Raw genomic sequence first — 27901 nt, forward strand, 5'->3', positions numbered from 1 at the left:
GCGAGTATGCTATATTGAAGATATGATTATTTTCATGTTTACACAACTCTAATGTTTACTATAGTTGAGGGTAATCTGGTATTTAAAAGCCTTATTTAAAAAATGCAAAAATGTCGACTTTCATCTCATCCGATTATGTCATTGCATACGATTAACTCGTTTTTGAATGTGCGAATATTATATCATTCTTAATTACAGATTTGGAGCGGTTTGTCTGCTGTAGAAAGTTATTCATTGTATCAATAGTCAAAATGTCTTTAGTGTAGAATTGCTAGGTAAATTCTACAGTACGAAGACACCTGGAACGTTTGTATACAGATATTGATGAATGCAGGGTTTAAGTATGAAGTATGCGCACCAAGATGGCGCACAACCTGAACTCGGTCTGTGTACCAGGTCAGGGTTCAGGTTGTGCGACATCTTGGTGCGCATACTTCAGGAGCACCCTTAAGTCAAATAAGCAGTACTATTTACCTGGCTACTAAATTCGAAATGTCGACCTATATATCGGGGAAACATGTAATTCATATATGACATTAGAACGATTATTCCAGTTATTTATCCCGACGAATATTGAATATTCACTAATAAGCGATCGCAGTTCGAAGCAAAGGAAGGCATGCAACAACTTGGCACGGTTTCATTAAAAGTAGTTTTGAACTATAATTTTTACCTATCTGTAAATTAAAACTACTATCGTTCTATGATAAGTATATACTTCATATTACAAGACATACTGGCTATTATGTTGACAGAATGGTCAAAAACATTTATATATGGACAAATAATAAAACGCTTGATACATAACACTTTTTTAAATGATTGTACATATCCTGCAGTTTTAAAATGTATGACAAGATTAAAGCATGAATATTCACGTTATCACGTAGTACCCAGGGTATGATTTGAAACGAGCAGTTTAGAAATTGTCTTTAGATGGATGAGATTTTGTTGTGTTTAAATATATTTTCTTAATTTTATTCAAGCATATTTGTGGTCGAGGTAAGATATAGATCTAGAGCTGACGTGGGCAAACTCTGGCCCGAGGGCCTAATCCGGCCCCTTGGGTAATTCATTCTGTCCCGCCTGATGCTGCCACAACTAAAGTAAAACCAAATTTTGATGTTTCAGCTAAAAATATCCCAAGGAATTTGTTGAGAGACGACTGAATTTAGTTTTGGCACGAGGCTAATTGTTTTCCACTTTTGCTTTTGTAACACTGCAAATAAAATTCTGTTCATAAAATGTTTTATTTTTACGTCATGCTTACATGGCCCGCCAGTCCAAGTGGGCAAAATTGTTGGTACAAAAACCTTGCTCACCCCTGATCCTTGATCTAGTCTAGAGGCATTGGAAATATGAAATGCAGTTGAGTCGAAGCTTTTCACGCGATTACCAAGCAACTACTCGGTATTATTATACTAATTCGAGGTTATTCTGTGCATAATATTTGCTGTAGCTAGGAACATAATATATCCAATCAAAAGTAGTTTTTCTTTTACTGAAACTTTATCGAGCTGCATAGTGAAACTTTAATTACTCTTTCATTGATATTTCATGAAGGGTATCAGGTGAAGTTGTTTTCAGGATAATGTCTGTAAAACTTCATCATACTACGAGTTTACAATGACATTCAAATTTCCGTTCGCTGTTGAAGCTATAATATTCTTCACCTGTAGTTGTAATTATTCATACGAGACTATTCAATATGAATATATATATCAGGTAAACAAACCAAATTACCTCAGCTATATTTTCAAAGTATTTACTACGTTTTTGTTTTCATGTTGGTTTCATGTCAGTGTTTAGCTTTATTAATTTTTTTGTGATGGGATATAAAAACAAGGGTATAATAAACAAAACAACTCTGATTGTATGGTAAAACTAAATTCGCATTTCAACCAAAAATACTGTTTTTGTGTATAAAATGTATGCAAACGTTTGAAACATAAAGTCCCGGTTTAAATCAAGCATGTGAGCGCCATTGAGTTGCAATATAGGGTGATCGTGAATGTGAAAAAATAAATCGTATTCGGTGCTTCTTCAAAATTTCTTTCTGGAATTAAATACACGATTCTCGTATGTTCAGGTTGTATCGGAACAACACAATTACACTGCAAATAGCTCGGTCGAATATTGCACAGTAAATCAATCTACTTCAGCAAGAGAACATATTGTAGCAGATGAAGTATCCAGGTAGATATGATACATGGCTATAAAAAGAACAAATATGAAATAAAATTGATCGTTATCGATATTATTTCTATTTCCTTATATTTTTTGAAATAGCAATTATTAAATCCGGTAAACTCTTTTTAGGGTTGTAGACCTATAGACCCATCCGATGTAGCATAAGAATTGTGCAATGCGACAAAAGTCAATTTATTTGTATTAAGTATCAATTTCCTACATCAACTTTTAAATTATACCATCCATTGATATTTTGCACAGATGGTCCATGTATGCAAATGTTGCTTACTACTTGACATGCGCCCTATTCTCAGTTCTTATTACTTCATGGAGCGACAAAATTGGAAGAAAAATAGCAATTGCATTTCCTGTATTTGGTACTGTGATCGCATCCGCAGCGCAAACAGTAATAATCATTTACAGGTGAGTGGAATTTACAGTAATTGTGTTTAATAGACGCTTAATCATTGCAAATCGCTGGTGCTTAAAATGTGAACAAGATGTTAGGAATTAAATTTATGTGAAAACATAAAATAAAGCTCCAGGACGATCATGATAAGAGCCAACGGTGTACCTTCCCTTATAGGTCTATTCTGCATATTTTTAATTTTACAGATTCCCTCTTTACTGGATTGTTGTAGTGAATCTTATTTATGGAACTTCAGGCGCATATGGAGCGTTGCTTAATATTGGCGCAGCGTATCTTAGCGATAACATTGATGCAGAACATCGCGACAGAAGGTGAGATAGATATCGGTAATGTCAGTTGCCACTTTTTATTGACACGGATTACTGTTAGATATTTGCGGCTTACTAGCTACACGCTGAAAAAGTTGAAATGCACAAGCTTGGGTACATCAAACAATTACTAGAAAAGTATTACATTAATGCAGGGGTGCACAACACGGGGCACGCGTGCCAAATTTGGCACGCCATACGCTCAAACGTGACACGCGAACGGTTTTGAAAAAAAAAGAAAATTTATGATATACATTAAAATATCACGTTTATATCAAAATCAGCAGTTTTTCAGGAAATTGTTTCAATTAATAGATATTTCTTATTATGTATTATTATTGAAATTTGTTTGATGGGTTATTACGGTAGTTCATATCCAAAGGTTGTTTCCGCGAGCATCGACTTCCTTGTTTACTTCGTGACATTGGCCAATGAGCAAGATGCAAAAAGTGACGTAACATCGCTTCCGCTCAGCAACTTTTCTCGCTCAGACAGAGTCGTAAACATTACTTCGTTTTCGCGTTTTCGAATTTTATTCGTTAGTTTTCGGTTGAGTTTCGGATATGTAAATATACATCAAATAATTCAATGATCACTTCGTCTTCTTAGGAGTTTCAGTTTAATTGCAGAAATCTAGACTAGGCTAAAATTATCCGCCGGTATTTTTAAAAAACAGATTTGGAGTGCTATGTATCAGAATGATGGCTTGAAACAAATATCCAATTTTACAGGCGCCAACTCGCGTAACCACTCTTAAAATAAGCACCGAAAGTTTTGCAATGGGAACGTATAGGAAGAATTTTACGGGGGTCAGAGGTCGGGGAAAGGTCCATACCAACTATTGTGCATGGCTTGTGACAAGACTATTTTGAAAAATTTGGCACGTGTCCTCATTTAAGTTGTGCAAACCTGCATCAATAAAGTGGCCGTATTTGCATTTATAAACTCTGAAGCTAGTGCCAAAGTTAAGAAAATGAATTGCAGATTCACGATTCTCGATGTTGCTGCTTCTCTCGGAGGAGGAGCCATTCAGATTGCTACTGGTTATTGGATCGATTCAGGTGGATTCATTTCAAGTTCATTTTTTATCACTGGATGTGCAATGATTGCGATAATATTTATACCAATGATGTCACCATTTAATCGCCGAAAAAGACATGAAGAACCTGTCAACACAGAGACTCATTCAGAAACAGATCCGTTGCTACCGCGGTCGCAGAATGAGACCGATAAAGACGAATTCTTTGATTGCTCTTCAAAGTTTCTTGCGGCGAATGCAGACGATGGGAACACAGAAGTTAAAAACAGTTTAACAAACGACAAAAACACCAAATTTGACTTCTTTTCACAAATTAAAGTCGTCTGGAAAATATATACAACGAGACAGATTGTGTGCAATATTTGTCAATCAGGTGAATATTTTTAAGTACCGATACCAAATATGACTCATTGTGTGTTCAAAGTCTCGTGTAACTATTTTGTCAAACAAACTATTTTGTCTAGTTCAAATAATATTATCTACGTAAAATGAACTATTTTAAAGATTTTTATCTAGTGTTTAATTGCAAGCGTCTTTTGGGCTCAAATTGAAGCATTTTTTTCCAATCATAGGACAAGTAAGTCAACGACAAATTTGTTTTCATGGCGACAATGTTCGTAGAGAGAGATTGTGGCGAATATGGTTCTTTGTTGTATCATACGCAATGTATATGTTTGCAGTCAATGGTGGAGAATCGTTTCGAACGATGTTTTTCGTATCGTTTCCAGTTTGTTTCACTCCCGGACTGGTTGGACTTCAGAACGTAAGCTGTCTGAAGTATTAATTTATACGATTCAAAGTGTACACTGTAAATGGCGTGTTTGAATACCAATCGTTTGAAGAGTAAATGTGCCATGTTTGGTTGAACTTTGACATTGTTTAAGTTTAATATTTTTACAGGGACTTGAAAATGGACTTGTAGCGCTGGATCCTATTGTTCTGTACTTATGTAAATCTTTATTGCATCTAAGTAGCCAAACTATTTTGCTGACGGCAATCTTTACCCGTTTATCTAGTGCTCTCATGATGAGTTTTGCGGAAGGCCCTCCTCTTGTCTTTGCAGGTAGACTAATAGTTTTAATAGTAATATTTTTTTACATTCACTAAATATATTTCCATCTTTTCACATTAAATAGCTGTCCCGTCGACATATATGGTAACCTATATGGGTTGATTGCAGGCTTTCAGCGATCATTGTAATCGCCTATAATGGGATTTTTCAAACTGCGTTCACATTCTGATTATCAATTTAACAGTGCATTGTTTGTTCTAATGATTATTATATTGTTGCTTGTAACCATTTGTTAACGAAAAATGATTCTTTTTACTCATTTCGTTTTTTTATTGTTTTCAGCAACTAGCTTCGGAATAATTTTCAATTTATCAACTCCTATTATACGCTCACAAATATCTCTTCTTGTGTCTTCCTCAGAACAAGGTATGCCATATCTGTTATTGACCAGCGGCATTTAGTTACAACTAGGTTTAGAGCTCCCCATTCCATAGGATTTGAAATATTGAAATTTGATTTACACTAAACCTTTTTTTGTTTTGAATGTACCATTTTCTATTACAGGATCAGCACTCGCGCTTGTCTCGGGAATTGAAAGTTTATTCAACATATTTTCTCCGATCGTCTTTCTACATATTTATCCTGCAACACTGTATATATCTCATGGTTTCGCGTGGATTATAGAAACATTAATATTGTGCATTCCTCTTGTTCTGCTGATGTAAGTACAATATAGTCTGGAGGGAATAAAATTTACATAGTAATATAACTTTTTGTAGTAAATAAATAATACAATTTAATTTTATTTCAAGGACCATATGGATTGTAGACAAAAGAAGGGTTAACACAGAACACTCATCATCGGTGGGATAAGATCATAATTGAATTCACTATCTGATAGCTTCGAATGGAATTGTGAGTGTATCTGACGCAACGTAGCTCGTCTCCGTATGAAATACACCGAAACATCACAACAAAATCACCCGGCAGGCCATTTTGAAATTCGAAGCCTAATGTTTTAACCGGATAATATTGCAAATCGTACTCTTTTGTTCTTACATATAATAGGCCTATCATACACTGAAAGTCGGTGCTACCAAATATAGTCGAGGAGAACGTTATGATAATTAATCTTAATTTTTTTTTGTTATTATTTTTCGTACTTTTTTGTTTGCATCACATGGTTATTACGTTATTGTTCTTTGTGTTGTAATCGCTAATTGTCGGTAAACAAGTGCATTGTTGCTGACGTCGTTTATTTTGCAGTAAGTAAGCGTAGGCTAAAAAACGTGTTAGTTGTATGTTGTTTACTTGCCAAATGTGCCTACCGCTAGTTGTAATAATCAGTTCTTTTTATTTTAATTTTTAAAATTTCTCATTAAACGGCTAGGTAACATAAAAAGCCGGTCAAATAAGATTCAGTTCCAATTATCAACTGTAATATAGAATTTGTCCAGAAATCTACATATCCTTAATTGTATGACAATGCAAAAGGTATAATGGGAATGTTTGAAAGAATGTATTGCTGTGAGCAGATTCATCCAAAATGAATTACACTAAGAATAAACTTCGTACTCGCTTGTCAGATAGTCATTGAACAACATACTGCGAATTGATTTTACCGCTTTCGCAATCACACAGCAAAACATCATCTTTCACATTGTTTATGGGTGGAAAAAATGCGGCCCGCGCGCTACTTGGGATATGTTTATTTGCCCCGGTAATGCATGAAGGTTGCCGACCACTGGTTTAGAATATGGGACGGTTAGTTCGTTTAAACTTGACTATATTAAAACTTCCTAATTTTGTTGTAATAAAATAAACCTTCATATTACAAATAACGAATGATCATTGGATATCGACGCAGGAAAGTCTCGTGTGTGATTGGAACGCAAGTAGCACGAATACTTGTCTGCAACTAGGACGAAATTTAATACGTTGTCATCAATTTGTGTCGTAATCAGGAAACTCTTCCCGTATCGCATACGCGTATATATCTATAGGTTATGTTGTCGTTGAATGCTTCTATAATGCTAATTATTCAATATAGAAGAAACTTTGCAGCGTAGTTAAATCTAAGAGGAGTCAGAAGTGAAGAGATAGGTGATTGAATATAAATTATATGGGAATATATGTTTTTCAATTTTCTTGGAGGAGGTTCGAGTGTAATGCATACCAGCCAGAGGTGACTACTCCCTTTAATAAAATATTGAACCGGTTAGCTTTACCCGCTGTAGCTTTATATCAGCTGTGTGATCATGGCTTTCTGGGAAGCGTTATGGGCTTCGTTGATAATTCTCGACAATGTGAAAGCGTATAGGCACTATTGCAGGAAAAAGGGGTTTCTTTGAAACAAGGTATTTAAAAGCAAAGGTCACTTTTTATCAAAATTATTTAATTGCAACAGTCGGTTAGTCATTATGACATGCTAATAATTAATGTTCGATGCAATTTACTGATTTATGTCCATAGAATTCGAAACGTATTGAATGGCACTGTTATCAGCATCAGCATTCTGACATTTCTTCTCCGTAAATAACCAGCCGGAATGAAAATCTTCAGACTTTATGCCCCAAATAATAGAAGCCCCGTCAATATCACGCATTGATACAGATGTTGCTCATCAATGAGAACCGAGTTTGCTGAAAAGATCGACGGTCAGGGGTGCGAAATAAATGTTTTCAGAGTAACTAACAGAAAAATAAAATAAAAAGAATAGCGTTTCGGCGGCTTACTCTTTAGGATCGGCCTATCCATAAATGGCTAATCTGTGTCATAATTTGGGATTATGGCTAAATTAAATGTATTTTGGGGGGTCAATAGCATTTCATAGTGGTCTGCATGTGAACAAAACCAATTTCAACACTCAAAATGTTTGAGTTTAAAGTATCCATGCTTGATCCGAGTGTTCTTAATTACGGTGACGTCATCATATTTTTTTATGTATAATTTTCATTTTGCTACAAGGCCAATTTTATTTATATGAGTATTTCAAAGCTTAAAAATAAACAAAGAATCTGTTGTTAGTTGAAAACGAAGTATTTTAAACGCGCGAGCAACGTAATTTGGGCGCGTTTTAGTGGGAAGCGGCGAAAATAAGCTTTTTAAAGATATATTGGGAAATGTACTATCATGTTTGGTTAACTATTTATGTCATATTATAAAAGCGGTATAAAAAGTCGATTTGAACCAGCGTATATAAAGGGTTCTACTGAAAATTTAAAATTGGTCTATTAGTTGCGAAGAAAGCGAACTTTTCCATGAACAACAGCAACAACAATTTGGCAACGATCCACATGTAGGCTACACTTCTGTAAACAATTAATATATAGGAAACGTACATGAGCATAATATGCTTCCTCCTAAACAAAAATAAGCTTGATATAATTTAGGACGCTGTGTAATTAATGATTTGGTAAATGACCTCAATTCTAGAAATGCATTGTCTTCGTTACCTTAGTGTTTAATTTAATCCTTTATACATACAATCCAGATGTTATGTAATTTTCCATATCCTGTAGAAGCCATCGTGTTTTTTACCAGTGCTTGCGGTTACAGTTTTCAATCTATACAGAATCAATATGTATACATGGTAAGTATAAACCGAATAGTTATGCACCTAGAAAACTCATATCTTATAAAGAAACCGCTTGCATAAGTTGTCTAAAAATACTTTCCAGCCTTATATTTGGTACAAATATTCTCAAACGGACCCGCCATTTTTAACACTCGATTTTTCAGATTGTATCGAAACAACACAACTACACTGAGGATAATTTTATCAATTATTGCGACAAAAATAATAGTGAAACAATAGAAGAAGAAATGGTTGTCAACGACGCATCCAGGTAAATGAGAGTGTTTCTTACACGTTACCATGGAATGGCTCACCGTTGCGAGCTGGAGATAGTCAGTCTGGCGTCGGGTTCAAATTTGAGTTGGCAAGACAAATCTTTTTACCATTATTACTCTACGCTACTATAGCACTAAGGTTGTAGATTCAGTTGCGATTCGACAATAAACGATGTGCTTCAGTGTTTAGAGGATTTAATGAATGAAATGGATTTAATTAAAATGAAACTAATCATGTAGCAGCAATAAATGTTAAGAATACAACATTAAATCTTAATTCGACTTTCAAATTACGTTGGTTTATCGAATGATGGAAGTCAATGTAAAGATCCTAAATTTCACAGCTGTATATAAAATATCTTCTGACCCGACTTTTGATTCGTAAAACAAACGATTTATTCTGTGACTCGGGTGTAAAAGGTTTTGACTCGTGATTTGAACTTCAGAAATAACTATACTGGCCCAGGACTTATCTTGACTTGCGTATCGAGGTTTAGGAATTTTTAATGGACCGACATTGAACTTATAGATAGTTAATTAGCACTTACCAATTCGTTCTCTGATAACTACTCTTTCTTTCGGAATTTTTGTTTGCTGTCTAGATGGACAATGTATTCCTGTTTGGCCTTTTTCGTGCCTTGTGCTGTATCCTCTCTTATCGTCACAGCATGGAGTGACAAAATTGGTCGAAAAAGCGCCATTTCATTTCCAATATTTGGAACAGCAATTGCATCAGCGGTACAAACAATGGCAATCATTTACAGGTATGAAAGAATATAGGAGTATTTGGTTTTTTCATAAACATACATTCAAATGAGGATTTCAAATAAAACCATCCCAACTTGATATTTATTTTTACAGACTGCCTTTATATTGGATGATTATTGTCAGTTTCATTTACGGAGCTTCCGGTTCATATGTAGCACTTTTAAATATTGGTACCGCATATTTAAGCGACATAACACGCGAGGAAGATCGAAACAGGCGGTGATTTTATTTTATTACCATACGGTTATTCAGTCAAAAGTTTATAACTTTCTTCTATTTATTGTGCAATGACACGTCAGTGGTGCCACTTTATTTTAAACCAATGCTTATAACAGCAGTTGGCTGACGTTTCACTTTATAGCAAGGCGTCGAAATATTTTAGGTGAAGGATACAATAAGATGTTGCTGAAACCACTTATCGATTATTTTAATATTAATAATATAGCTACTTTTTGTATGATTTTTTTTCTTGAATATCTGATTGTAGTTTTTCTTTTATATTTTTACTGACATAAAATAAGATATACAGTCATATTGACGCTGTGATAAGTTGATAATCTTTTACTCGACAGTCTTACTTTATTTACTTGCTTATTTGAAACTACAACAAACTTAACAGTTTGCGATTACGTTTCTATCACATTCTTCAGCTTCACCATTTTGGAGGTTTGTGCAAGTTTTGGAGGAGGTGTAGTACTTATAGCTTCTGGATATTGGATCGATTCTCAAAGATTTATTCCCTGTTCGATATTCATCACTGGTTGCGCGATAGTATCAATTCCATTTATTCCCATGATGACATCAACTGAAGACGATATAAATTCTGTATTACCGTACATTGATGATTCTGTCAACTGCAACCCAGATCCTCGCAATGAATCGAATCCTATTTACACAACCAGTCAGCCCCAAATATGTCGTAGGATTGAAAACAATTGTAACGATTCGAAGGAATTACTGCATTACAAGGAAATCACAGTCAGCGCGTCAAAATCATTGTGTTCGCAAATAAAAGTGATCCGGAGAATATATACAACAGAAAAGATTATTTGTTATAATATAGAAGGTAATGAATAATTTACAATTAATTTCAGTTTACATTTGACTACATTACAAGTCTTCCGATTATTGACCTGACTCACCCTCAAATGATATTGGAATTTTCTTGTTCTATGAAATATCACCATCTTTCTTTAGATTCGGCGTGCGGGACATGTATTTACAAAAGAAGATTGTGGCGTCTATGGTTTTTCGTTATTAGCTATGCTTGGTATACGTTTGTTGTTAATGGTGGTGATGCGTTTCGGACTTTGTTTCTAATTTCATATCCAATTTGCTTCACATCTGATTTGATTGGTCTTCAGACTGTAAGTTTTTGAATCAGTTTGTCAAAATTTTAATTTAAAACAGGAGGTAAATGGTTCAACGGTGTAAGAAATATATCAAATATTTTATAGGAATGATAAGTGTATGAACAAATTAATACACTTCAAATTAGTATTAAAATGTTCCCATGTTTAAATCAAAGTACTACATTCTTATCTTATATCATGTTTTAACGAATTGCGATATTGTTATTCGACATATCGATCTTTTTACGTATAATACTAGTTAAAACTGACAATAATTATTTTACGCAGGGTATTGCTAGCGGTCTTGTGATAATTTGTCCGCTCATCATCAAATTTTATGAGTCTGTGCTGAGATTGAGGACTCAGAGCATTTTACTACTCACCATTTGTACTCGTTTGTCAAGTACTTTAATGATGGGCTTCGCTAAATCTCCTATTCTAGTATTTTCAGGTGAAGTTTATTTATGAGCAGAATTGTGGCGTATCGGTTGAGTGCGGTTTGATTACATTTGAAGCAATATATACCTATATTCATATATACTCCGATGCAATTATATGCAAGTTGAGAATACCTCAATATATGGTCAAAATAATACTATATATATATCGAAGTGCATATACTTAGTCGTACATCGTGGATGCTCGGTTACTTTACTCAACCAATAAAAACCAAATAGAAAATTTCGAAAAGTTTTATAATCAAATTTCAGTATTTTCCGAAAAATACATACTATTATTCATCTGACAAAATATTTACTTTTCAGCCACGGGTCTCGGAATCCTTTCTACGTTTCCAGATTTCATAATACGCTCTCAGATTTCGAAGCTTGTATCCTCTTCAGAACAAGGTACGGTTAGAAATAGGTACAATTTGTTTTCAGAACGTTAATGTTATATTTTAGTTTATACGTTCATTCAGATGCTAAAAATTGTGCATGAAGTTTAGAAGAAGAAAAAGAACCTAATATGGTATATATATACCTCAAAATATGACAGAAACATGCTTTAAACTAAATGATACATTCCCAGGTTTGCAAAATTTCATCGAAATACAAGTTTCTATCTTTCTAGTGGTGACTGATTTAAAATTACCCAAGTGTTTCAATCATGGTATTGAATTCCAAATATTGTAGAATTTGAGGTATTGTTATTTCTTGAACACTAAAAGATGATGTCTGGTTATATTTCAGGGTCGGCCCTTGCTATTATCTAAGGAATTGAAGGTATATTCAGTATATTTTCATCCATTTTCTTTTTGTACATATATCCTGCAACACTCTATATTTCACATGGATTCTCGTGGATCGTAGGAAGCCTCGTATTATGTATTCCACTAATTTTAATGATGTAAGTATCTATTTTACCAACAGAATTGAAAAATCTATGGTTGCTTCCCGGATGGATGTAAAACCCCAATTAGGCACTAAATCGTGTATATTAGTGTGAATGACATAAAAAAGTTTTTTTGACACATAAGTTAATCACCTAAAATCTTAATAATAGTATATATCGCTTTTTACTTAACATGCTTTTGAACTTTTTCAGCATTGTTTGGATTGTGGAGAAAACGAACTTGCGAATAATAAATAACGATCGGATATTTACAGAAGAAGCTGAGAAATAAATTTGAAAAAATGAGAATGAGTTCTATTACTATGAAATTTAAATGCTTTCCAGAACTTTTGCAAACTTTTTTGAAATTAAATTTATGGAAAACAAAATTCACTACTACTTACTCCAAAATGTTGAAAAAATTGATTATTTATGCCAAAATTATACTTACCGTCCTACAGATAACGCCAAGAAAGAATTTGGTGCAAATAACTACATGTTGACTGTTATTGAGGTATCACAAGTAGAAAGTGTATCTAAATATTACGCATCATGACTCTAAGCACAATACTGTGCTTTTTATCAATTACCAGTGCTGATCATGCAGCAGAAACCATGAAGTGTGCACATGGATCGTTTTAGTATTATGGTGTTTTTATTGGTATTCTTGTTTGAATTGTTCTTTTTCCTTTTTTTGTTATGAAAATTTCGTTTTTCTTTTCAACTACTGAACCAATTACGACATCCATAACCTTTGACCTGTTCCGGCTTCTGCATTCGCCGGTGAAAAAATAGGTGACGTCTGCTATCCCAAGCTCTTGATCCGAACGTTAACGCGCATAAGCCCGACTCGCGATGTTTCTTAAAAATACTGAACTGTAGCGGTGTTTTGTAGCGAGATTTACCGTTACATTCAATAATGCTACCAGTATGCAGGTGAAAACCGTGCTTATAAACCTGTAAACAATAACAGACCTATGCTGTGGGTATACTTATAAAAGTAGGCTTATATCAATTTTGGTTCCATATGTTCACAATTCGACCCCTTACAGCTGGAGAAGACCTCCCTGCTCGAGGTTTCACAACAATCTGATCACCCAAGTTGCTGTACATCAGTGGTTCTCAACCTTTTACCGACCGCGTACCACTTTACTCTTTTTTACTATGGCCGCGTACCACCGACAAAGCTCCTTTTTTGGCGGGAAGAAAAAGACACAAGAAACGTGCTATGGAAGTATTTTATGATGTGGCACTACATCTTTTGTGGCGTAACAGGCAAAAAGAACAAAAACATGCCCATATCGCTTCATTTAAGGTGGGCAATAGCAGGCGACGGCGATTTCTAAAAACAAGAACTAATAGCGCACCAGAGCTGTGGACGTTTCCCCGGCCATTGGCCCCGGAAAAATACCCCTATACTTTACTATTGGAAACTACATGTTTATTCTGAGAGTGTTTTGATTATAGGCGCATATAAACTGGTTTACGTGCTGGACACCATCATTTTTACTAAAATGAATCAACCATGTGCCGTTTGCGGATACTGATATAGCTAAGTTTAGCCTTGTACATCGCAGCATTTGCGAGATTCAATTTTGATTACTGCAACTAAAGTAAAGCTCCGCGGAAGAATTAAGTTAATTAATGCACAATTAATTTTTTGAAACACAACTGAAAACTGACAAATATCTCTAAAAACTACAAAAACCAGCCAATGTTTGCAACCATGCTTGAATATATCTATCTGTTTGAGCGACAAAAGTGTCTGAGAGCTGGGTGCAGAAATTGCAATTGTTACGTGTTGCGTCATTATTGACTCCATGGGTATAGTTACAAAGAAACTGAATGCTTGGGGAAATATCCGTAAACGCTGTTCAGCGAATACATACAGTAAGGAAGATAAAGCGTTGTTGGCATATTTTAGCCAACCCAAAGGTTAATTGTTGCAAAAATTCAAATCTGCTCGCGTACCACAGGCTGAGAACCACTGCCGTACATGAATCAAACATACTCTACATGTACATTAATTGAAATAACAAGAAAACTACTGAATAATATAAGAAGAGAATATCTGTATCTGAATACTGACATTAATGGCGGTTACCGTTAAAACTTGCTGCTTCATGAAAGAGGTGACACGCCGTCGTTTCTAAAGTTAAAAATGCGCACAAGTTTAACGTGTAGATCTTAACGCCTGAAGGAAATAAATACTAAAAATGTCAATGAATAGTTCGACAAAAAACTTTTGAAAATGCAGAAAAAAAAACATAAACTACACCAAAATTATCTTAATGAAAAAATCAGTGAATACAAATATTCAGAATGCAGGGAAAAAATATAAGAAACGCATAGCTGTGAAAATACAAACAAAATTACTGCAAGTCATACTAAGACTAGGTAGACATCGTAATGATATTGAGAAAACTTAGTGTACTATGAACGATCTGCTTGGTCGTTCTGAACTGAATCTAACAAAGGCATTTTCTATGACCAGAAAACCTCTGATCTTGTCAAAATAGCCGATCACTTTAAATTGCACTTTTTTCATTGGAGATAAAATGATCGAATGGTTCTGTCATACCATAAGAGATAACGTCAAGCAATGTACGGAATGGATTGAATATGGAATAGATGGAATTTCCTTATACGAATGATGCCCTGGAACTGCATTTGTGCTTATTCGCTTATATTTAACTGCTCCTTACAATTTGGTTGGTATACACATAAACCAGTTCAAATTATCCAAAGTTATTCCATTGTTCAAAAACGGAAATGCAAAGACTGTAGAAAACCACCAACCAATCAGCTTACTTCCCGCATTTTCCGAAGTTCTATAAAAAATTATGCACAAAAGACTCTTATATCAATTTTTTTTTCATTTTCAGCAATTATTTTTGCCAAAATCATTCTACATGTTGTGAAACATTTATACTTGTCAGTAAAATTTTAGAAGGATTGGATAAAAATGAGATCAACAATTAAACCATATTAGCGTTAAGTGGTCTGAGCTATACCTGGTTCAGAAGCTACTAATCAGGAAGGAAACAAGTATTATTATATAATAATGTGGCATCTAGAACATACTCTAATCTGACTGAATGTTGGCTCCATTATGTTTTTTAATTATTGCTAACGACTTTCCGAATTCTTTTCTTCACTCTGATACATACTTTTTGCCGATGACGTTACGGCATATCTTCGGGGAAAACACTTGCCCGAGCTTTTGACCAAAGCCAATAGTGAGTTCAAACATATTCAATCTTGATTGTCTGCAAACAAAGTTACTAGTATTATGAATAAAACCAAATATATGGTATTATGCGTACCAAAGCAAAAGTGTCCAACATCGCAATAAAATCTGAAATTGGATAGAACAAATATAGAGTGAGATTAACGCGAGTCGCTTTTTGGGTATGTAATAATCGATGAGAAATTGTCTTGGAAACACCACACAAACCTAGTTCGATCATAAACAAGGTCGCCTTTTGGTACTATTGCGAAAATAGCCAACAATTTGAACACATCCAAATAATTAGCTGATCAGGCTAATTCTATTGTATGTTTCTAATTCCAAAACTTGTACGGTCACATTTTTGCTAGAATAGCCATAGTCTACTAAAGCGTAACAAGTCACACATCTCCCTTTTAAACTTAACTATTTTCCTCATTCAGAGTAGATGGTGTCATCACTCAAGAGTGCTGTATTTACGTTCAAATTTTCATTTTATTATTAAGTATATATGCAGTGTATTGCGTGTTGTAGTGTCTCCATTTATAGATGTTGTCTTGTCGTGCAAACTCTTTAGCACAAACAGTTTTGTATACTCCACCCCTACCCCCGTTCCCACACTCACCCATCGCCTTCCCTCTTCACAACTGTCTGTAAAGGGTGGCTTGTATAAGTATGTGGGTTAACGTTTTTATTTTTAACACTTATAAAAAGGGGTGCATGCCGTACATTTGAGTTTTAGGTCAGTATTGTCTTTAATATATATTGATAATTGGCAACACCTTTGTTTTGTTTTTTACCAGGCGAATAAACATACATATATACTGTTACATTTTCTGTTGGCAATACTGTATACAGTTTTACATTTTTAATCTTTGCGATTTTAATCCCTGAATATCGATGGTCGACTACATCTTGTCAGAAGCCGGTCGAATATAGAACGGCAGTTCGTTTAAACGTCGCTATGCGCGGACTATCTAATTTGGATGTCTTTAACTTGTGTTTTTTGTGTATGTGTTAAGCTATGTTTTTGATTTCTTATAGTCGCATGTTTAAGTATTGTAAATAAACTGTCACGTAATGAATAGTGAGAAATCATTCGCTATCATTCGGATTGCCGATCAATCATTTTTTAACGGGAAGTGGGCGAATGATATGATTCCAGTCCGAACTGTTTTCCAACCGGCGATATGCTTCACCGTTGTGCTCATATTAGATATTACTAATATTATAAACTAACAGTTGGGGTTACGTGAAACTAACTACCTTTCCTTGATCTATGCCTTTGCGCAGATGGATCCGTATGCGTATAACGCAAGAATGCTATAGCAAGAGTGAAAATAACTATTCTATTCAATTCAAGAGTCTTGCTGCACTTTTACACAGATATATTTCTGTAACGTTTCGTCTGACCGAGGTCAGACTTCTTCGGACAATCATTTTACGACCAATATTATAATGGGCGGTGTTGTTCAGAACTTTTGGAATTTGCCCCTCCAGCAGACAAACCCGGTCGACTGTGAGCTCTCAACCCATTGCTGTTCGTGTACCTACCAGACTAAGTTAAATTTTGGGGGATAAAGTTTGATAATATATGAAATTACATTATTGCAATCCGTGAATGTTTGAATTTGATTACTGAATTCAATCATGTTTTTTCGTTTCGTTTCGTTACCTTTTAATTGGTCTAGTTTCATTTCTAGTTCACTCACTGTTATCTGTTTACGTATGTCAATTGGCGATTTGGTAATTAAGCTCTACTGAGTCTTCTTCTGCAGTCATTGTCATTTCTGTTGAAGTCGAATACATTCAATACTCTATTGTTTACTTAACATAGTAAATACGCTATTGTACTCCGTGTTGTATTAACGGATTATTGCTAAACAACAATAGAGGGCATTCTTTTTACTGCATTTTGTTAAAAGCCGTTTTGAGTATAGAACGATGCCTGTTTTTTAGTTATGGTAAAATGTGTCTCTAGTTTCCTAGAGCCGTATTCCCGGTCATGCATAGTCAGTGATTAATCACTATCGGCAGTGACATCTATCTCAAACAGGAAGTGGAACTCAAGCTAGCGCAATGGCTCGAAGTAGGTTAGTTAATTTGTGCTATCACCAGGAAGCTCTACGCGTGTCAACATTTAAATTTTACGTAGTCGTTGAATGTTTCTGGAAAGTACTAGTCAAAGTAGATGAAACTTCGTAGCGTAGTTGAATATGAACCAAAGGTGAAGAATAAATGATCACAAATGAGTTGAGAACGAATATTTTTTGCGAAGTAGTATATTGCACAACTGCCAGATGTGACCATTTCTCGTAGGGCAGCGTTCCGATATATTCCTACATCTTCCCAACTTGTATATATATATATATATATGTTTATTCCACCTTACGATTCGTAAAAACTTTGTTCCCATTATTTGTCCAATCAATAATGTATCATTAGTTCGCGCAACTCGTACTCTGGCTCACTTCAGTTTGAATGATGGATTCATGATGTGTGTATAAATATGTGTGACAATAATATTAAATAAGTAAAAATAAATATTGCTACACCCAAATAGGAGTGGAATTTACACCACGAAAACAACAAAATACCTCCACGAGGAGGAATTCCTCTCCGGTAGGAAAACTCTGCCTCAGGAGTCAGGGTATTGACGCGATCCCATAACTTTATTTTTCCAGATCTGTACTTTCTGGAAGTCACAATGCGGCTTAGGTAATGATTCGCAACAATCTGAAAGCGTATACCAATATGCGCTATTTTTCTATTGCACCAGAAAAAGATACTAAAAGGACATAATGGGTCTCTGTTTTTGCGTTATTATTCCCTGTGCTTTTGAAAGTACTCAACTCCAAAATGACTCTTTCAGAGATCAACAAACACATAATATTTTTGTTGTCAAATGTCTTTACATGGTGAAGTTTACCAATCGAATTGTTGCAATGGCAGATAATAAATTTCAGTTAAACCTCTAATTGAATACATAATTACGAATAACGAAAAAACGTTACAAAAACCAATTTTTGAACTCTCGGAATAAAACTTCATCAACCTTTTTGGCATACATGAAACGATTCGGGTCACCGACTTGTTTCGGGCAAAAAGCATGCGCTATTAGCACAAAGTATGCAGTAAATACACAGTAACCTTAGGTATGTACTGGCTACAATATACAAACATATTAGTTTGGTAAAATATGATCATAATCATTAAAAGTAGATAGTATTTTTGTCGAAGTGATATAATTGACAAGCAACATCTTATTTTCGCGTATTAGAAAACCCCCCGAACGATTCGGACACCGTGAAATTTAAACCTCGTAAATTAAATATTGACTGGCAGGCTTGAATGTTTAAACTATCTGACAATATTACATTGTCACAATGTATCGTGTGTACCTGTTTAAATTTGTTCAACCGAGTTCAATCGTGGTTTTTCGTCACTGACTTCATTGGTCTACTCTAATCCATTTTCAAGTGCACTGAGCCTTGTGTGTCTACAACTGTCACGCGGTACCTGTGCGTTGGGTTTCATAATTTATTTTAAATAATAGTCGTTATTCCAATAAAATATAAAAATATAGCCTGTGCGAAAAACACAATGGGATACTTTCTAATCAAGCTTCAGGCTTGTCAGCATTGTGATGATACATGTCGGTGACATGCGTGCAATAAAGTGCTAGATGGAACAAATATCATTCCATGCATTCAAGGTCTACATTGTCTTCAAACCTAAAATTCCTTCAAAAAGTATTTTACATCGAACACAAACAAACAGCAAAATATACAAGGGATTAAAACAAACTAATACATCAGATGTACAATCGAATTATAGCACGTCAGTAATTCACGTTCGATGTAATTAAACTGACTTGGTCCACAGAATTCTAAAACAAACAAATACAACTGTATAGTCGATTAGGCATTATGACATTTAACAACAGACGTTATGTGTTTGTAGTTTACTGGCTCAACAAAATTCGAATCATATTCGGTTAGATTGTGAACAGCAACAAATAAATAGCCAAAATTAGGAAATGTCACCTTCAGACTTTATGCCTCGAGGAATAAAAGCTTAGTCGATCTATATGCATATGTTGACAAAAGGGCAATGTTCAAATATATGTTCACGAAGGTCGCTTGTCTGTTAGCCGTACTCGTAGCAGAGCAGCGAGCACGGACGAACTCGAAGGAATAAATGGTTCACAGAGTAAATTCTACAACTGCTTTGTCTTTGCTACATTAGTGTCTGGTTTAATCTAGTTAAGTCTAGTTACGATGGTATGTAAATTCCCCTATCCTGTGGAAGCCATCGTGTTTCTTACCTGTGCTTGCTGTTACAGTTTTCAAGTTATACAGAATCAATATATATACATGGTAAGTATTAACTAAAATGATTATGTACCTGTACTCGTAATAAACAACAACCCTCATTATCTTTACAGAAGTTGTAGAAACAACACCATTCACGCCTTATATTCGGTACTATGTTTTCAAACTTCGCCACGACTTTAATTAACTCTTCGGGGATAATTTTTCTTCAGATTGTTGCAAAACTACACAACTACACTGAGAATAATTCAGTCGATTATTGCTCCAATAATAAAACTGCAACAATAGATGGCAAAATAGTAGTCGACGATGCATCCAGGTAGATTTTGAATGTTTTTTTTTACATCTTACCATAGCATCTCGAAGTGAGTCGCGTCATATAAAAAAAGAATATATGAAAATAGGTCTTCTAAACTTAATTTGACTTTCAATATAACGTTGGTTTTAACGGCATATGAAAGTCTTTGTTTTGGTGGGACTCGTGTTTATCCATTACACTGTTATATAGGAAATATCCTATGATTTATACTCTACTGGTGATGCGATAGAACGGATAGATGAACGACTATACTTGGTACTTTAGAATTAACTCGTACTAGACTAGGTTAATTATCTACTTCTGTTTTCTTGATTACAAGTCTTATCTTTTTGAACTTTTGTTTGTTCCCCAGATGGACGATGTATTCCTGTTTGGCATTTTTCTTGCCATGCGCTGTCTTTTCTCTGATCGTTACAGCATGGAGCGACAAAATTGGTCGGAAATGGGCCATCGCAATTCCAACATTTGGAACAGCAATTGGATCGGCGGTACAAGTAATTGCAATACTTTACAGGTATGACATAATCTAGGACATAGGTTCTCAAAGTGCTCCGTACGGAGCCCCAGGGCTCCGCGAGAGAAACCCAGGGGCTCCGCGAGCTATTCGATTACTCTTCGAAATACTGACTCAAAATTTTGTAACTGTTGAAAGAAGCAATAACAGCGTTGATAAAATCTGACAACAATACAGCCTCGAAATATGGTAAAGAGGCTGAATTAAAAATGACATTATTTATAAGCAGGAGCGCAGCCAGGATTCTTAAGAGGGAGGTGGTTCAAAATTGGAATCGGAAATTTCCGCGCAACATTCTTCGCCATTAAAAAAACGAATAACGAGATTTCTGTTGCGTAAAATATTCAATCCATGACCGATGCGAGCATTCAACGTGTCTCTTCGTTATAATGTAATTGTGATCATCGTTACTCAAGTTTGATTCGAGATTAGTATTAGTATTACTTAAATGAAAGAATACTATTCTAAAATAACATAAAATATGTAATAAACTGCCAACAATAAATAAAGTGGAGTCGTATTTTCGCGATCTTGGGATTTGTCAAACTTGATTTGTTCTTTCGCACCTGAGATTATTTTTAAGCAGGATATCGCCGTTTAAAAAATCACAATGTCTGGGCAAAATACGAACAATTAGAATTTATTTTATTGCATTCGGCTCCGTCGGTAGTTTCAGAATGAAAAAAGGTACATCGTGGATCGCGTGCACAATTGATTGCGTGCGGCTTCGTCGGTAGTTTCAGAATGGGAAAAAGGGGTACATCGCGCGCACAATTGACTGTGTTTCGATTTCGCAGTTACTACGACGAAAACCTAACATAACACCAAATTTTGTGATTTACAATGTCTATAAAAGCGTTTTCAATCTGAGGTGAGTCTGCTGAAGCCAAACGTGTGATCTTCCATTTTGAGTTTCAGTTTTAATATTTTAGAATGCCGTTTTTCAATCAAGAAATTTGAGTTGCGGATTTATCTCTTCATTAATTATAATTTTTAACATTTCGTCGCAGATGACTATTATATGGTAACATGTTTTTCACATTGAACTCATAATTTCCAACGAGAACAAAAAAAGAATTAACGTCGTCATTGTGTAACAATACATGTATATGCCGAGGGAAATTTTTGATTTAGGGAGAATAAACACCGGCGTAAAGATGTTCAAAACACGCCATGCTGACGAAAAAAATCGGCGATTGTAACAAAATAAAATCGCGCACGTTATTAGCGGCCTGTTAAGTCTTCCAAAAATGTCAAAAGAGAAAAGATTCGACCCCTAATTTATTAATATGTTCGTCAAGTGTCAAATTTACAGCTTTAGTATAAAATTCAGATTCATTTATGGCTTGTGTTAATCCTATTAAAAAAGGTTCAGCGTTTTAAATAAGTATAGTACTTTTAACTTGCCCAGGAATATTAATCTGAAAGTAACAATTTTAACATTTATCTTGGGGCTCCGCGAATAATATTCAACTTTTCAAGGGCTCCGCAACACCAAAAGTTTGAGAACCCCTGATCTAGGAAATGGACCATTGAAAAAAAAAACGTTGTTAAAAATAGCACCGTTAGGATAACACGTTCTCAAATAAATGACTCGTTTGACTTTTTTTTCAAATACCAGTCTAATCAAAACGATACGAGTTCTATTAAGAAGTTAACAACAAATACCATAAGTTAATATTTATTTTACAGACTGCCTTTATATTGGACGATCATTGTCAGTTTTATTTACGGAGCTTCAGGTTCCTATGTAGCAATTCTAAATATCGGTACCGCCTATCTTAGCGACATAACATACGAAGAAGATCGAGACAGGCGGTGAGATTATAATATTACTGTATAATTTTTTATGCGAAAGTCTATCAGGGGTCACCAACCTTTTCGAAGCCGAGGGCTACTTTCGGATTACCGATTAAGCCGATGGCTACCAGTTCAATGCACACTTTTAAAAGAGTCAATTTGCTCGATTAAGCTTCATTTATTGATAATTACTGGTATTTGGTCAAGTAAAAACACTGATGAATTTTAGGATTCTTCAGGAAATTAAACGATTATCACAACGTAGCAAATATATTACTAGCAATGACACTTCCATTTTCAAATTGATTTTAAAGTGATCACTACAATAATATCCTCGGAAACCACATGTCCACCATGTACCTACTTTTTACAAACACCCTGCATAACCCTAAGATGAAATACCCTTAACAGTTCTTAACTGCCGAATGTCACATTTACAAACACATTTAACTAATTATGAATATCCTGTTTTCAACAAGGAGAAAACCAAAATCGAACAAATCTTGTCTAATGCTCTCCACCAGTGTGTTGTACTCAGGCGTGTAACTTGACACTGTAACTCATAGCGGGTCTTGCAGATTTTCATCAGTAAGGCGTATTCCGAGCTTAGTTCCTTGTGAAGTTCATGTCAAAAAATGTTGATTCACAAAGATAGCTTGAACCAAATACTGGTATCGTAACATAGGATTGCTGTTTGATTTATAAGGCGATTTTTTTCTGCCCGTACTACGCTGACCAATGGATAGTGACAAGATGTGAAATGTCTCTTCGCTTCGTCGTCGTTATAATCACCTCGCAAATGAGACATACGCAAGCTATTTTCACGGTGGTAAAAGGAAATCCACCTCCCATTCATCGTGAAAATGGTAGGTTATTTTTCGTTTTTCTGCCATTTTTTTTTGAACTCACTAATTGTATTATAGGCATTGCTGCTCCACAAATCAACGGACACGGAAAAACGCGGGTTCGTGGAAGGTGACATCTGTGTGATGTCATAATTGGGAGAGTATTAAATGACCCGTCTCACATTACTGGGGTCAAATAAAAATTAGGATGATTGTTACAATAATATTTAACATAGTGTCATTCCAAGTTCCCAAATAAGACATAAGTGTGATTTATACAAGTATAACATGACAAAAATTATTTGATGTAGCTTACTTATAAGCGCCGTTATTAAGCTTATTTTGGAACAGATTTGCGGGCGACTCATCTGGTCTTCATGGGCGACTTGGTGCCCACGGGTAACGGGTTGGTGACCCCTGGTCTATATACATACCTTCTTCAATTTCATGCAGATTGACAAAAAAAAAAACCGTTTATGGTGCAACTGATTTTGAGTTGTCTTATAGCTGCAGTTGCCTGGTATTTTACTTTGTATCCATTTAGCACCTCAAAGCGCTTTATAATTGACTTACGGAGTATTTTATCCCGGAAAGGTCTGTGTTGCAGTTCTACGCACACTTACTGTTCAACAAAAATGAATATATTCTGCCATATTGTCACTATCGATAATTTTGATAATCTTGCTCTCAACAAGTTACTTATTTTACATGATTACCTGAAACAGTAACTACTTAAGTAGCATTTGCAAACTATTTTCTACCAAATTTTTCAGCTTCACAATTTTGCAGGCATGTGCTAGTTTTGGAGGTGGTGTAGTACTTGTAGCTTCTGGATATTGGATCGATTCTCAAGGATTCATTCCCAGTTCTATTTTCATTACTGGATGCGCAATAGCAGCCATTCTGTTTATTCCCATGATGACATCAGCTGAACACGATAAATATTCTGTATTGCCGTACATTGACGATTCTGTAAACGCTAACCAAGATTCATTGCAAGGAGACAAATGCTATAGATCAAACGTGGATCGAAAATGTCCAATGGTTGAAGACGAATGTGACGAATCAACGGCATTATTGCATAACAAAGAAATTACAATCAAAACATCAAAATCGACATTTTGCTCGCAAATTAAAGTGATCTGGAGAATATATACAACAGAAAAAAATATTTGTTATCATGTAGAAGGTAATGATCAAATTACAACTGATTTCACTTTAAATTTGACTATATACTGTTCAAGCTTTGCGATTATTGACTGGCCTTATGACGGGATTCCAATTGCTGCTTCTATGAAATATCACCTATCTTTCTTCAGACTCAGTGAGCGATGAATGTTTTTACACAAGAAGATTGTGGCGTCTATGGTTTTTCGTTATTAGCTATGCTTGGTATACATTTGTCATTAATGGCTCGGCTGCGTTTCAGACTTTGTTTTTCATTTCATATCCAATTTGCTTTACACCTGGTATGATTGGTCTTCAAAATGTAAGTAAATTTATTAGTTGCACAATTTTACTTCAAACAATATGTTAATGCAGTGGTTCTCAAACTTTTAAAGCCGCGCTCCCTTTTTAGAATTTGTAAAACCTTGTGCCCACTCCAAAAATAACTAGCTAACAATAAGCTACAAATTTGGCGAAAGTATGTTTTATTCAAAAAACACGTTGAAAATACGCGGATGAAACGTAAATAATTAAAACAAATAAAAAGTTTTAAGCATGTTTTCAGATGCTTCATAAAGGTTTGGGAAGGATGCGTGATTTCCATTTTGAATTTTGCGACATAAATCGGACAAGATCAAATCTGGCAAATATTTTAATTTTGAATTAGCTTCACGTCCCCCTAAGAAATTGTCTACGACTCCTTGCGGGGCGCGTCCCATCGTTTGAGAACTACGGTTCCAATGATGCCGGTTATCTCGTGTTTAGTACATTTTTTTAATTTTCTGAATGAAGGGTTATACTTCAGATGAATTTAAAACTGTTCAAAAGTTTAAACGAGCACCATACAGTGCTGTATGCTTAAATCAAGCCTATAAGGAATTGCAAAATTACGAAGCAAACATATTTGCGCAAATATGGACCATTTAACGAAATCTACAATATGCAGGATTTTTTTTCCACCACAGGGCATTGCCAGCGGACTTGTAATATTGAGTCCACTCATCATCAAATTTTATGAGTCCGTGCTGAGATTGAGGACTCAAAGCATTCTACTACTCACGATTTGTACCCGCTTGTCAAGTACTTTAATGATGGGCTTCGCTAAATCTCCTATTCTCGTTTTTTCAGGTAAACTTTATTTATGGAATTAAAGTTTGTATATTGATCGATCATTATCATCAATATATTCATAAATATTAAAATCAGGGCTATGTGAGATCGATTTGATTCAATGTAAATATATAAAAACCAAAATAAAGATTTTCAAACGTATTGAGTTTTCAAACCAACCGTTTGTCTGTGGGAATATTATTTTAAAACAGTACTAACTAATCTAATATTCCACAAATAAATATTTTCTTGACAGAATATTAATTTTTCAGCCACGAGTATCGGAGTTCTTTCTACCTTTCCGAATTCAATCATACGCTCTCAAATATCAAAGCTTGTCTCTTCGTCAGAACAAGGTACAGTTATATTTACCTGCAATTCGGTTTTAAATCATTCATCCATTTTTATTTACTCGTTTGGCTGGCGGCCTATATTCATTATCGAAGTATCGTAAAATTGAATAATCCAAACAAGTTTAATTCAAAGTGAGGCAGAAACATTCATTAAATCTAATGATTTAGTTCCAAGTATATGGATATTTTACAAAATCTTAGCTAAAGTTGTTGGCTAATTTCAACTGGACCGACTTATTGATACATTATATAGAATTTGGAATAGCATCTTAAAGTTATCGAACTGTTTTTGTTTCTGACACACAAGAACATCTATTCTGGTCATATTTCAGGGTCAGCTCTTGCTCTTCTCTCGGGAATTGAAGGTACTTTCAGCATATTTTCATCAATTTTCTTTTTGTACATATATCCTGCAACGCTCCATATTTCACACGGATTCTCGTGGATCGTAGCAAGCTTCGTGTTATGCATTCCACTAATTCTAATGATGTAAGTATTTATCTCAACAACGGACAGAAAACATCTATTGTATAACGTACACGTACGGTTTTAAACCTCAATATAGGAACGGAATTGCGTTCATTTGGAACTAACTGTAAATGATACACAACACTTATTGAAGGAAGACGTAGCAGTCTATTGAACCGAATGCTGTTCGTGCGTAAGTTCTTAATCGCGTGCATACTTATTGTTCTGTTACATTGATCTGATTCCCACAGATGTAAAAATTTTATAACATTTCTCGCTAGAAATGAACATGTACGAAATGAAGTCTACAAAAATATACGTTTATTTTCAATGCCCTTTACAGTCGGTTGTAAAAGGTTCGGGCCCGATTTAAGAAACTCACTTTTCTTTTAACTGGAAAGCGAATAATTATATAAAATCTTCATAATAGTACAAATATCTTTTTTTTACACTATTCAAACTTTTTTTCAGCATTCTTTGGATTGTAGAGAACATTGAAACCACCTTGCAGCTAAGAATTGACGATAGGTCATTTACAGCAGAAGCTGACAAATGAAATGGATAAATGAAACGAGGATTTCGTGGTTGTTTGATTGTTTTTTATATATTCTCCGCCGTAATTGACTATGACAATAAGATTTGCAGACACTTCTGAAATCAATGTTATAGAATGGCAAAATTTTCTTTTCCAAAGACAGTACTTTAAAATGTAGCTGATATTGACTCAAAAATGTAAAAAAAAAAATGATAATTTAGGCACTAAATTTTATTGACCGTACTGTAGATAAATCTAAATACGAATTTCTAGTTCTAGCTACATATTTTCTGCTTTGAGTTATCATATAAGCAAAAACTATGTTCAACATTACCCATCTTGACTCTAAGCAAAACACTGTATCTGATATTAATTTTAACTTTCACTGTACCAGTGCAGTATAAACCATAGTGCTTCGCGTGTTTTTGGCGGCTTCAGTATATAGTTTTTTTTTTAATTTTCACTACTATTTTCATAGCTTTCAATAATGTTGTCAAATAATCTGGAAATAAAGAATATTACGTTACTATCGTGTAAATAACTGCACAAGTGGTTTCATAAAGCCCCATAAAAAGTTCATCCGCATTAGAGATATGTCTGCAGATCGCGTTGGATGCGAGATTTAGAACAGTTGACACCATCGCTACAAAGAAAACATCTACAAAAATTGAAGTTTTTGAAATTAATTTAGTGGTCTGGTCAACCAGAAATCGGTCAGTACAATTAAAAGTTCAGTGACGCTTACTCGTTTTATTTATTTGAGTCGTAGAAGCCGCAGCTAGTCACTGACACAAAAATACGAGAATACATTACGATCAATGTTAGCTGCAGCTGCGTGATCATACGATGGTCGACTGTGTTGCAGAAGTGAATCTTTGTTTTCAGATAATTTTCCTACAATTCATATTATCTGATATTATAATATAAGCAGAATCTATTCTTGT

General features: G+C 34.9%; 3 protein-coding genes across 7 annotated transcripts; all 3 read left to right on the plus strand.

Moving 5' to 3' along the window:
• Nucleotides 1-1061: 1061 nt before the first annotated feature.
• On the plus strand, nt 1062-6857 carry LOC120326957 (proton-coupled folate transporter-like). The gene is made up of 10 exons (XM_039393315.2): nt 1062-1725; nt 2090-2196; nt 2452-2613; nt 2806-2931; nt 3913-4340; nt 4540-4730; nt 4868-5030; nt 5322-5405; nt 5544-5700; nt 5792-6857. Exons 1-10 carry the CDS (start codon nt 1627-1629, stop codon nt 5850-5852), a joined length of 1578 nt encoding a protein of 525 aa, XP_039249249.2. The 5' UTR covers nt 1062-1626; the 3' UTR covers nt 5853-6857.
• Nucleotides 6858-6946: 89 nt separating this feature from the next.
• LOC120326958 (proton-coupled folate transporter-like) lies at nt 6947-15692 on the plus strand. Of its 4 annotated transcripts, none has more exons than XM_078111920.1 (10): nt 6947-7164; nt 8721-8827; nt 9434-9595; nt 9693-9818; nt 10250-10665; nt 10797-10966; nt 11240-11402; nt 11716-11799; nt 12142-12298; nt 12497-15685. In XM_078111920.1, the coding sequence occupies exons 1-9, from the start codon at nt 7102-7104 to the stop codon at nt 12162-12164; spliced, it is 1314 nt and encodes a 437-aa protein (XP_077968046.1). In that variant the 5' UTR covers nt 6947-7101; the 3' UTR covers nt 12165-12298; nt 12497-15685. The 4 variants fall into 4 exon arrangements, with proteins under 4 accessions (XP_077968046.1, XP_077968047.1, XP_077968045.1 ...); XM_078111919.1 differs by lacking the exon at nt 6947-7164 and adding an exon at nt 8434-8571 and having other exon boundaries at nt 12497-15683; XM_078111921.1 differs by lacking the exon at nt 8721-8827 and having other exon boundaries at nt 7039-7164.
• Nucleotides 15693-17655: 1963 nt separating this feature from the next.
• Nucleotides 17656-27483, plus strand: LOC120326746 (proton-coupled folate transporter-like). Of its 2 annotated transcripts, none has more exons than XM_039393086.2 (10): nt 17656-19891; nt 20059-20165; nt 20518-20679; nt 22372-22497; nt 24098-24513; nt 24644-24813; nt 25457-25619; nt 25874-25957; nt 26287-26319; nt 26894-27483. In XM_039393086.2, the coding sequence occupies exons 1-10, from the start codon at nt 19793-19795 to the stop codon at nt 26908-26910; spliced, it is 1377 nt and encodes a 458-aa protein (XP_039249020.2). In that variant the 5' UTR covers nt 17656-19792; the 3' UTR covers nt 26911-27483. The 2 variants fall into 2 exon arrangements, with proteins under 2 accessions (XP_039249020.2, XP_039249019.2); XM_039393085.2 differs by having other exon boundaries at nt 17658-19891; nt 26287-26443.
• The last annotated feature ends 418 nt before the right edge of the window (nt 27484-27901 follow it).

Source organism: Styela clava, chromosome 4 (genome assembly GCF_964204865.1).
Source record: "Styela clava chromosome 4, kaStyClav1.hap1.2, whole genome shotgun sequence".
NCBI classification, from domain to species: Eukaryota; Metazoa; Chordata; class Ascidiacea; order Stolidobranchia; family Styelidae; genus Styela; species Styela clava.